Source organism: Telopea speciosissima, chromosome 2 (assembly GCF_018873765.1).
Source record: "Telopea speciosissima isolate NSW1024214 ecotype Mountain lineage chromosome 2, Tspe_v1, whole genome shotgun sequence".
Lineage (NCBI taxonomy): Eukaryota > Viridiplantae > Streptophyta > Magnoliopsida > Proteales > Proteaceae > Telopea > Telopea speciosissima.
The window spans coordinates 69,137,709-69,149,774 of NC_057917.1; the positions used below are offsets into that span (position 1 = coordinate 69,137,709).

The window sequence follows — 12,066 nt, forward strand, 5'->3', positions numbered from 1 at the left end:
TAGAAATAAGAATAGCTTTCATGGGAACCAAGATATCCCTTGTGTCTATCTCTGTCCTCCCCTCCTCTGAAATGTCATTCTTGCCCCCAATTGGAAGAGGAGAAAGATAGACGTGGATGGTTTTTTTTTTTTTTGTTTGGGAGAGGGAGGGGGGGGTGTAAGCCTCTGTAGACTGTCGATCATGGCTTAGCAGAACAAGCCGTGCAGCAACAGAAGCATTATGGTCTCCTGATATCAGATCTGAAATCTTAGGTGGCAGCTTTGAAAGTTCTTGTTTTTTTTTTTTTTAGCCAAATCATTCAAACTGGCCATTGCATGTTTGCATCCCTCTAACATGAGATCTTAGACTCACTTTTTTTGGGTAAAGTGAGATCTTAGACTTTACATGAGTCATATGTAAAGCCCTTTATCCTAATAAAATAGTACCCCTAGGATTAATCTAAATAAGGAAGAGGGTTTTTTTGGGGGAGAACAAAAAGAAAAGGGTTCTTGAGCAAATGGCATAGGAGAACGCACCAATGAAGAGTGACAAAACGATTAAATACATAGGGGATAGAGAGAGACCATTTTATATGAGGAGGAGAGAGATGGGGAGAGAGTGTGCTAGTGTATTCTTTCGGTCGATTAGAGGAGCTTTTTCCTTTAAAAGAAGAAAAAGAAAAGGGTAATAATTCTCCGAACCAACATCATACTCTAGTCTAGAAACATTAAATTTTTTTATACATTTTTTTGGAGAAGTAAAATATAAATAAATAATTGGGTGGGTGGTGATAGAATGTGCGTGCTGCCAAGCTATTCTCACGTTTTTTTATTTTAATCCGTATATCTGGATGAACAAAATCATAACTGTTGATTGCCTAATCGGTTCCCAACTGTTACGTGACAATGGGTATTTTCTTCCTCTCTTATCAGCTATTGTTCTTTGCCAAACCTATGACTCATGCAAATATTCTTTGTTGAGGTACCAAAGATATTACCCATGATTCCTAATTAAAAAAAAAGCTATGTTTGTAAATGATTTTCGATATATTAACTTTTGTATTGTTTCATAGAAGATACTTTCTACAGGGTACGTAAGAGTTCTTTGTGGGGGACTGTGGCCCTTGTGCATGCAGGATCCAATGGGAGTGTTCGTGGAAGCCAATGGGAAAGCGCATGGAAGCGTCAATTGGATGAGCATTTTCGATTGGGCAGGGTGGTCATTTTCACCCCCTCTGTATTTGGGCACAGGGGTCATGTTCTCCCACAAAAAACATTTCCCCATTTCTAAATTATTACTTAATAGACTTTAGTAATGCTTGAAAATTTCATTTTCCCGTTTCAAGACACAAATGACAAATTATTAATATTACTATAATGGGCAAGAGATCGTTGTCTAGTCATGAAGCGCCTGCACTAGCACGGGGGATAACAACGCATGCAAGAACATTTGATTGAATGAGATTTTTTAGTTCACTGGGGGCTAAGCTATAATTTTGCACAGTCTTGTGTCTGGGCGCAAGAACCACGTGGGTCGAGCTTTGGCTGACCAGATGCCAACCGGCAGAGCTATTGTGAATGTCAGTTACGTGACTGTAAGTTTTGGTCTCCTGATCTGATCGATCTAATTCTTTCACCGACATAAATCTCTCTCAGGTTCAATGCACTAACCCCGAAATTGAGCTACAAACCAATGCATCTACTAAAAAGGGTTTCTAAAGCGATGACTCCCAACTTCATACGAATATAGATCACTCCGAGAGTGTGTTGGTTGTGTTGACAACAATAAACAACACTACAACCAAGCCACATTGCTCAACAGGACTTTGGTCATGCTTTTTTGTAATGGTGTATGGTTTTAAAATTGATGTTGGATGATATTGGATGATATATCTTGAAACTTATAATGAGTTGTGAAATATATATGAATTAATGTTGAATGTTATTTAGAAAAAAACTCTTTCAATTTATATCATTAAATTTGAAAAGTTTAATTTCCTCATCTCTGAAATAAAAATATCTCATTCATGTTGATGATTCTCATTAACCCCGTGCTGGTACAAAGTACAAACTACGCGATCTCTTGCCCCCAGACGGCGTGTGGAATCTTGCATTCTAATGTTATTTGACCGTTCAATGACGTGGAAGTCATCTCACCATTAATTCTTGTTGTCTTGCATCACCCGCGATTGGTCCTTCCTTCCCCTTTCTCCTCCCCCCTTCTCTGAGTACACAGTGTCGTCCTCACCATTGCCAAATCTTGAAGGGTCGATTGGATCATGATATACATAAAAATATATCCATACAGGTGGCAGTACAATGGAAAGGTCTTCGATGATCGTGTGGGTCCCCCATCATTAATACACCCTAAATATCATGTCTTCTACGTTCTTCCTGAATGACTCAACACGACCGACTTAACCCAGTCAATTGTAACAGCTCACCATCCACTCAGTCAGATCGTAATAAAAACCGACTCAAACTATATAAGGAGATACAGAGGTAGGCAGGGACATGAATACTCTTATCGTCTCTCTCTCTTATATTTACAGTTGCCAGGTTCTAACTTAATCATCGGAGTTACCACGAGTTAACCTCGAGGTTATCCGATCATTCTCCATCTTTCTTACAGGTCGTTCACCTCAGCCTGGTCAGAATATAGCGGCAACAGATTGGTGCTGTCTGTGGGAACGACAAGAGTATTGACCGTCATACCCGCGAATACCAAAGATGGTAAATACCAGAACCTCTCGACCTTCAACATCGAAACAACCTCAAGTCTCTTGCGTGAAGTTTCTCCAGAACGAGATCAGAATCTTGTAGCCAATAGCACTCATGTTTCTCCTGTCATTCGCACCCCAAATCCCACGGCACTTCCGCGCATCATCTGTACAGGGAAAAGCCAAGAGCAACCATCTCAGATTTTACCCGACCCACCTGGTATTGTCACTCAATCACAATTCAATACCCTCCAACAACAAGTTCTGGCTTTAACCACAGCCGTCAAGCAGAACACTCAGGCGGTTGAGCAAGCATGATCCGAAGAGAAAGTTCCTCGTATCAGTCCAAACCACACTGCAAGCAACCACAGTCAATCTTCTTCTACAGATCCCGGTCGAAAACCGAGAAACCGCGCTCAAAGTAAGCGGCAAACCAAAACTGCATTATTTCAATCCAACGAAACCCTGGCAAAGCCAGCCGATCAGTCACCGAAACCAGCACCTCAACAAATAGATCAAGCAATTACAAGGTCAAATGCGAAAAATGATCCGAGTCCAAGATGAAGCCGAGAAACCTGTTTTCTCTAGCACAACGACACTATCCGACGGGATCTCGGCCTTTCAGTTTCCCAAGGGTTTCAAGATGCCGGTCCTCGAATATTATGACGGGACCACCGACCCTGTTCAACATTTGGAAGGATTCAATGCCTTCATGGCTTACTACAGCGCATCCAACCCCATCATGTGCCGAGCGTTTCCAACAACCCTCTGGGGTGTAGCAAGGATATGGTTCAACAAACTCCAACCCAAGTCAATCCATGACTTTCGCGAACTCAGTACAACATTCACCACTACCTTTACCGATAGTCGCCATCATAAGAGGACTTCTGGTAGTCTCACCACACTAACACAAAAATCAGATGAATCTTTACATGACTTTGTTTCCCACTGTAGCATCATGAAGTTGGAAATTGAGGAACTTGATCCAGCAGTTGTAAATCTCAGCTTCTCCCTATGCAAAAAGCCACCGGACTACTTGAATGAGCTCTTGGTCCGATGCAAAAAGTTCATGAACGCCACAGAGATCAAGCTAAAAGAGAAAATGCACGAAGACAATCCTACAGGAAAAGACCGGATCAGGAAGATCGTGAAGATCACAAAGATGATCAGAAGAAGCAAAGAATTCCTACAGATCAAAGAAGGAATAATCGACCCAATTGTCGAGACAATCTTGAACCAGCTAGGAATTATACGGATGATGATTGCAGGCAAGCTCGGTCCCCAAGTAAATCTGCATAAATATTATCAATAAGTTTTATTTACTCTTTCGTTACTTGGAAATATAATTCTCTTTCTTTTATGAAATTTATAATTTATTTCAAAACTGATAAATCCACTCCACAAAGCTGTTTAGTTCGGCACAAATTTTCTACTAAATACACCACTTTGCTCTCCATGCCACAACAATGAAGTCGGGCATTACATGTCGAGCATTATAGTCCTCGGATGATTATGTTCTCCATGTCACGGCAATAAAGCTGGGCATTCTATACCGAACATTCCATTTTGCTCTCCATGCCACAACAATGAAGCCGGGTATTACGTGTTGAGCATTATAGTCCTCGGACGATTATGCTCTCCGTGTCACAGCAACGAAGCTGGGCATTCCATTTTGCTCTCCATGCCATGATAATGAAGCCGGGCATTACGTGTCGAGCATTATAGTCCTCGGACGATTTTACTCTCCATGTCACGGCAATGAAGCTGGGCAATCCACTTTGCTCTCCATGCTATGGCAATGAATCCGGGCATTATGTGCTGAGCATTATAGTCCTTGGACGATTATGCTCTCCATGTCATGGCAATGAAGTTGGGCATTCCATACCGAGTATTCCATTTTGCTCTCCATATCACAGCAATGAAGCTGGGCATTCTATGTCGAGCATTTCATTTTGCTCTTCATGCCACGGCAATGAAGTTGGGCATTATGTGCCGAGCATTATAGTCCTCGGACGATTATGCTCTCCATGTCACAGCAATGAAGCTGGGCATTCCATTTTGCTCTCCATGCCACGGTAATGAAGCCGGACATTACATGCCGAGCATTATAGCCCTCGAACGATTGTACTCTCCATGCCACAACAATGAAGTCGGGCATTACTGACTGAGTAACCAAATGCTCGATCCATCTTTTTGTTCGGGACACTTCGGCATCAACATCGAGCATTCTCTACTGAAAACTACAATGTTCGGATCACATTATTTCTGCTCGACAAGTCACGTCGCGATGTATATACCGACCATTATACACTAAACAGAACAAATGCATGGACTACGCTAGCATTGTATACCGGGCTAAATAATGCTCAGGTAACCGGGCATGATATGCGCATTTATTTAAGTACTCTGATACACCGAGCATTACGTACCGAGAAGCCAAATGCTTGGGTAACCTAGCGCTTGGTAAACCAAACATTCCATCTATTTGACGTTACATACATTTATATCTTTCAATAATATAGGCGTTCCATCTATTTGGTATTACATTTCATTTGTTTCTTTTAAATATTATGTCATTTCTTTTTCAATCTTAAATATTATACGTTTAAATGTTTAAACATCTGTATGTATTATCTTGTCGTATATTATTTTATCTTACTCTCTTACCCTTATTATAATAAGTCAAGGGAGTGGGGGCATCTGATATACATAAAAATATACCCATACAGGTGGCAGTACGAGGACTATAATGCTCGGCACATAATGCCCTTTATGTATTTGACCGTTCAATGACGTGGAAGTCATCTCAGCCATTCGTTACTGTTGTCGCTGCATCACCCGCGATCGGTCCTTTCTTCCCCTTTCTCCTCCCCCCTTCTCTGAGTACACAGTGTCGTCCTCACCACTGCCAGATCTTGAAGGGTCGATTGGATCATGATATACAAAAAAATATACCCATACAGGTGGCAGTACGATGGAAAGGTCTTTGGTGACCGTGTGAGTCTCCCATCATTAATACACCCTAAATATCATGTCTTCTACGTTCTTCCCGGATGACTCAACACGATCGACTTAACCCAGTCAGTCGTAACAGCTCACCATCCACTCAGTTAGATCGTAATACAAACCAATTCGAACTATATAAGGATCACGATACAGAGGTAGGCAGGGACATGAATACTCTTATCGTCTCTCTCTCTCTCTCTCTCTCTCATATTTACAGTTGCCCGGTTCTAACTTAATCATCAGAGTTACCATGAGTTAACCTCGGGGTTATCCGATCATTCTCCATCTTTCTTACAGGTCGTCCACCTCAGCCCGGTTTGAATATAACGGCAACAGATCATTGAAAGACATTCTACAGGAACTGACGCCGGAGACTAGCATCTCCCACCTCTCTCTCTCTCTCTCTCTCCTCCACCGCATTCTACAGTTTAGGTGAGTAATGGTGACCCACTACGTATTGCAAGTAGTTGGCAATGGCGATGGAGAGGATGGGAGGAGTAGGTGCGACGGTTACTGTAGGCCGACGGTGGATCATGGGTGATGCAGTAACGAAGATCAAACGGTTGAAATGTCGTGTTTCATTTGATGGTCAACATACATTGCTGGCATGTAGATTTCCCTCCAAGAAAATAGATAAGGAATGTCTCAGCCGACGATGGAAACCTCCACTTTACCAAAAAGAAGAAGAAAAAACAAATGATGGGAAACCTCCATCGAATGACAGGTGTCATAAAAACAGCGCCTGACATGAACAGATTCAGATTCCCTACTCACGAGCCACTTCCTCTGAATTCTGAAAATGGAAGGAGAGGATTTCCCTTTCTTTATATTAATTACTCCACCCGCTCTCCACTCCTCTTTGTTCTCTCTCTCTGTTTTATGACAAACAGGTTTCTTGGTGCTTCATCACAATCAAGCCAGGTTCTGTCTCCCTCTCCCTCTCCCTCTCTTCTCTGTATATTTTGTGGACGGGTGATTCATGGATCATGGTTGATGGGTTCTGTTCTCTTCCATTTGGGTTCTCTTTGTTGCATTGCATAAAGAATATATATTATGGTATCTGATCTTCATTGTTTGTGCTTTTCTTGGCGTTTTCTCTGTTGAATTCTTTGTGATTTTGCTGTCATTAATTGGGAAAGCATGACTTAGGTTGTGGGATTCTTTCACAATCCTCTGTGTTTTTGTCTGATTTTGTTTATGGGTCATTCATTCTACTTTAATTAAGTGTGAAGCATGGGTTGTGGTGTTGGGTTTCTATCCGTATTCCTCTATGATTTTTGTGGTTCAGTTTATAAGTCATTCAATCATTAAAAGCAAACAAAGAAAATTCATTTGTGTTCATCTCATTGGGCCGTGTCTCTGTGGAGTTAAGAGACTTTATGGTCAAGATTGCATTGGTTTGATTCAAATACAAAGGTGGATTCACTTTAGCTCATAGAAAGAGGGCCTTAAGTCGTCTCATTTGTTTGTTCCTTCTCTTCGAGTTTCCAATGTTTTACTATGCTAATCCATTTTGACTTCTTGAGATCCATCTGCCATTCACGTTTTCTATTTTTTTTTTTAAATTTTCTATGTTTTTTTAACCTGTTTTAATTTGTTTGACTTTCTCTTTTGGGTACTAATTTAACAGGTGTTTTTCAACTATCTGACATAAGCTCTTCAATGCAATTTCAAAGGATTAGTTCACAACTTGACTGGAAGTATTTTATAGGTTAGAAGAAGTTTGGTGAATCATAAGTTAAAATTTGGAAGGATGAGAGAAACAGAGCAGATTCCATGAAATTCTTTAGCTATGGAAACACTAAACATGGAGAAGAAATGGGTACTCCCGCTTGTTATAAGCTCCCTTATCTGTGTCTTCATCATTGCTACTTCCTTCAATATGGGTCTTGTGTCTTCAATGCAAACAATCAATTCGCTTTTCTCAATCTTCCCATCACAAGTCTCTGTAAAGCAGACGGACCCTGCTTTTGTTGAATCAAAGGTTTTGCTTTCAGTACCACCACCCCCCAAGGTCCGTATTCCTCGATTTGCATATTTGGTCTCTGGATCAAACGGTGATTTGGAGAAGCTGTGGAGGACTCTTCGTGTGCTTTATCACCCATTGAACCAGTACATTGTTCATTTGGACCTGGAATCATCAGTGGAGGAACGACTGGCTCTTGCTTCTCGTGTAGAAAATGATACCATATTTGCAAAGGTAGGGAATGTGCACTTGATTACCCAAGCTAACATGGTTACATACAGAGGACCCACAATGGTTTCGAATACCCTTCACGCATGTGCCATCCTTCTCAAGAAAAGCAAAGAATGGGATTGGTTCATAAACCTCAGTGCTTCAGATTATCCGCTCATGACACAGGATGGTATGCGTGAACTTAATTTGGTTACATGTTGATTCACTCTTGTATTGTATTTAGTGATATTTAAGAAGCTTGCTTTAAGAATCCTTTCTGAGCAATTTGGTAAATGCAGATATTCTTTTTGCATTTTCATCATTGGACAGAAATCTGAATTTCATAGAGCACACCAGCCGACTAGGATGGAAGGAGTAAGTTCTGTATTTTTCAGTTAACTATATCATGATCATGTCTCTTTCCAAATTGTCCATGTTATACATCCTGATAAATCCTATGGCTGCATGATGCAGGGGTCAAAGGGCAAAGCCATTGATTATAGATCCTGGGATCTCTATGTCAACTAAGTCAGATATTTTCTTTACGACTGAGCAGAGGCAATTGCCTACAGCTTTTAAATTATTTACTGGTCAGCACTCCTTCCACTACTTTGTGCTTTGATATAATTTGCAAGTAGTTGAAGGATTTACTACTGTTTCATTATTTTGCTGCACATGAAAATTTTTGAGTTTCTCTTCATAATGAAAAATTGAACCCACAAAACTTTACACCTCATCTATCAATATAGGGAAGTTTCAAGAAATCTGATTCCCTTCTTTCTTCAGTCCATTTCTTTTGTAGTTACTTTAATGTTTCTAGACCATGTAAACAGAAAATTGGACGCATTGAGCCTGTTAAGAAATTATGGTACTGATCAAGTGATTAGGACCTAAGAGAGGTTTATGCTATAGAAAGATATTGAAAATTATTCTGATAAAACAATTAGATAAGTTGCGAATTACTGTTTTGACTTGATTATTTATAAGAACGAGGCTTGAGCAATTCCTCTGTACTACGCCTCATTCTTCAGTATAGGCCCAAGTTGGCTGATTTTACTGGATCAGCTATAACAGTTTTGATAGCTTTTCTTACTGAATAATATATATATATATATATATATTTTTTGGTTGGGGGGGGGGGGGGAGGTTGACATTGCTAAGGACAGGAATTTTGATTTTGTTTTCCTGAAAAAATAAAATACAATAATGTGGAAGAGACCTAGTGACTCCATCTGTGTGCATAGTTGTCAAGGCGTCCCCTAGGAGCCTTTTTGGCGTCGCCTTGTTTTTTGCCTCCACCACCACCTTGGATCTCCTTGTGGCCGTGACAACTATGTCTGTGTGTGTCATTTTTGCAACCAAACTCTTCCTCGGAGCATACATTTTTGGTCTTAGTATCGTAAACGTTTTCTAACTGTCATAAGCTATATATAACGACAAAAGGAGTAGTGGCACACTGATGCGGGGGAGCTCATAACATACTCCCGTAAGAAGAATAAAGGCAAACAGGCCTTAGTGGCCTTAGTAGCAAACAGGTCTTAGTGGCCTGTCTTATGTTCTGCCAGCTTGGGTCTAGTTACTTTAATTGTTGTTAGTTCTTTTCTTAGTTATTGTACTAGTAGTTAAGACATATTACAACTCAGCCCAAGGGCTCCCCCACGTTTTGTATGAAAAGAAAACTGTTTTGCTGCAATGGAGCTGCTGTGAGACTCAGTTAAGGGTGGGAAATCCTTGGGATTAGTGGGATTCTGATCTAGGCCTCCTTCATCTCTATGCTCTATTTTTCCCTCTCAAGTAAGTACTGTTATCATTTGTTATTTGTGTGCTTGCTGGAATTCGATTTAACCTGAGATTGAGAATGATTTTGATCTCTTTTGAGTACTGTTTATATGCTGTTACTGCTGGAATCAAATTCACAGCAAGAGCCCACCAAGATAAACCTGTCAGCAGCCCTGTTTTTTAGCCTTTTTTTCTGAAAAAACGAGATTGGATGTATTGGATAATCTGTCCATCATATTTCTCCCATATTTTGGGGTATTCAAGGACCACCCAAGAGGGTTCTTCGACCAGGCTTTGGGGCTGTCAAAGCCTCTGATTTGCTGTTATAAAATCTCCTAAATTCTCGTTTTTGAAGTTCAGATTTTATTGCTTGGGTTGTTGTGTTCAATCTGACCATTGAATCATTGCAGTAGTTTAGGGTTTTATTATTCTAACATCATCCCACCTTATACCAAAATCTGAGCCCCATCCATAAATGCTGACTTTGATTTTTAGTTGACCTAATTTCTGGTTTAGGGTTTTCTTGAGATCCTACTACAGGGGTGTAATTCTGAACCTAGGGTTCATCCTAACTATCCCCCATCACACACAGGCCGAGCATTGACCCACTACACAACAATGTTTTTGAAAGAATCAGAACTGGACTGGATGTTGGATCATCCTAACCTGTAGCTGGCAGTCCATGGTCTAACCATCTGGTCCAATAGTCCAAACTGTTTGATGTAAAATGCCCAGACATTTTTTTATGTAAGTTAAACAATATGATGTAACCGAGCACCTAATACAGTGGTGAGGGTGTTATTATTGTCTGTACACATAATTTTTCTAGTATGTCTTGTATTATGTTAATTGATCGTGGCTCAATGGTCTTACTGTCCAGTTCCGACAGTTTGAAGAATCCAAGATAGTCTGTTGACAAGTCAATTGTTTTTGACTGGCCTCCAGTCCTAGAGCTTGCGATAACTGGTGGAACCTAACTTTAGCAGTCCAACAGTCCAACCATGGTCCTACTGCTCAGACCCAAGAGTCTTATCTACAACCAATTGCTGATTTATGGGTTCAATGTAGGTATTGCCTTAGTGCCAAGTATAATCAAAACGAAAAATGAAGAGTAAAATTCGCTATTTATTGAGACACCAAAATTATATTGAATATGATCATCTTATGGCTTATCAACCTAGAATATCTCTCATTATGATCTTGTTGCAATTATTTTGCAGGTTCAGCTTGGATGGTTCTGTCACGGGCATTTGTGGAGTACTGCATATGGGGTTGGGATAACCTACCAAGAACTCTGCTTATGTACTACACCAACTTTGTGTCTTCTCCTGAAGGTTACTTCCACACAGTCATCTGCAATGTCCCGGAGTATGCACAGACCGTTGTTAACCATGACTTGCATTACATCTCATGGGACATGCCTCCAAAACAACACCCACACACCCTCACTGTTAATGATACAACAAAGATGATACATAGCAATGCTCCCTTTGCTAGAAAATTCAAACAAGATGATCATGTTTTGGATAAGATTGACACCGAACTCCTTCACCGGAAGTCTGGGAGCTTTGTCCAGGGTGGTTGGTGCTCTGGTAACCCCCCTTGTTCTGAGGTGGGGGACCCGAGCCGCCTTAAACCAGGACTAGGAGCACGGAGGCTTGCAAAACTCATGGCTAGGATAGTTTTGTCTCCAAAGTTTAGAAAAAACCAGTGTAATTAGAGTGACTGAAAGCATTCTTGCTCGAGGCTGGGAGGTTTTCGATTCAGCAAATACCAGTTAACCATTGGAAAGATTAGTCAATGGAATGGTACCAGTAAGGGCTCTTTGTCACTTGGTATGCAATTGTATAGAGTTGGACCTATGACAACTTCATGATGCCCACTGGCATTGGAGCTTGAAATTGTCATCATAAGTATGGTAATTCCATTTTAATTAGGATCAAAGATGGAGACCTGCTTATATCAGCAACAGTATGTAACTGGCACCTGGGCTCTGTTTATTGGAGCAAGGCTGAGAAATGCAGGTAGCCACTCTTTAATTAAGGTCGGCTGTGCTATCCACCCTTGGTCACTCCTTAGGGTTTCTTTCGACAATCAAAATTTAGACTGCCTCTCTTCTAAATGCTTAGTTCCCTAAGTCTCTTAATGTTTTTTTTTTTTTTTTTCCAGCCATCTTGGCTTCCCTTACAACTTGTTATCTGGCCGCAGCCACACACACAAAATTTCAGTGAAACATGGTCTATACAAAATAATATTGATGAACACAGTTGTTTTACTTTTGTTTTTTTCTCTTAAAGCTGGGATTCTGGACTACCTATATCTTGTGGTTTTCCTAGTAATCAGCTCTGTCTAATGAACTACCTGGCAGGTAGTGTCAGAGCCCTCTGCATATCCAGAACTGAAGCA

At 40.6% G+C, this 12,066-nt stretch overlaps 1 protein-coding gene across 2 annotated transcripts; it reads left to right on the forward strand.

Annotated features, from left to right (window-relative positions):
* The first annotated feature begins 6,567 nt into the window (after positions 1-6,567).
* Positions 6,568-11,751, forward strand: LOC122652739 (beta-glucuronosyltransferase GlcAT14B-like). Of its 2 annotated transcripts, XM_043846564.1 has the most exons (5): positions 6,568-6,626; positions 7,336-8,071; positions 8,181-8,256; positions 8,356-8,471; positions 10,881-11,751. In XM_043846564.1, the coding sequence occupies exons 2-5, from the start codon at positions 7,498-7,500 to the stop codon at positions 11,378-11,380; spliced, it is 1,266 nt and encodes a 421-aa protein (XP_043702499.1). In that variant the 5' UTR covers positions 6,568-6,626; positions 7,336-7,497; the 3' UTR covers positions 11,381-11,751. The 2 variants fall into 2 exon arrangements, with proteins under 2 accessions (XP_043702499.1, XP_043702500.1); XM_043846565.1 differs by lacking the exon at positions 6,568-6,626 and having other exon boundaries at positions 7,333-8,071.
* The last annotated feature ends 315 nt before the right edge of the window (positions 11,752-12,066 follow it).

Excerpts from the sequence above, each read along its gene's own strand:
- LOC122652739 (XM_043846564.1), top strand. The coding sequence starts at position 7,498 with ATGGAAACACTAAACATGGAGAAGAAATGGGTACTCCCGCTTGTTATA. Across the intron at positions 8,072-8,180 it reads TCCGCTCATGACACAGGATG|ATATTCTTTTTGCATTTTCA; the intron begins GTATGCGTGAAC and ends TGGTAAATGCAG. Across the intron at positions 8,472-10,880 it reads AGCTTTTAAATTATTTACTG|GTTCAGCTTGGATGGTTCTG; the intron begins GTCAGCACTCCT and ends ATTATTTTGCAG.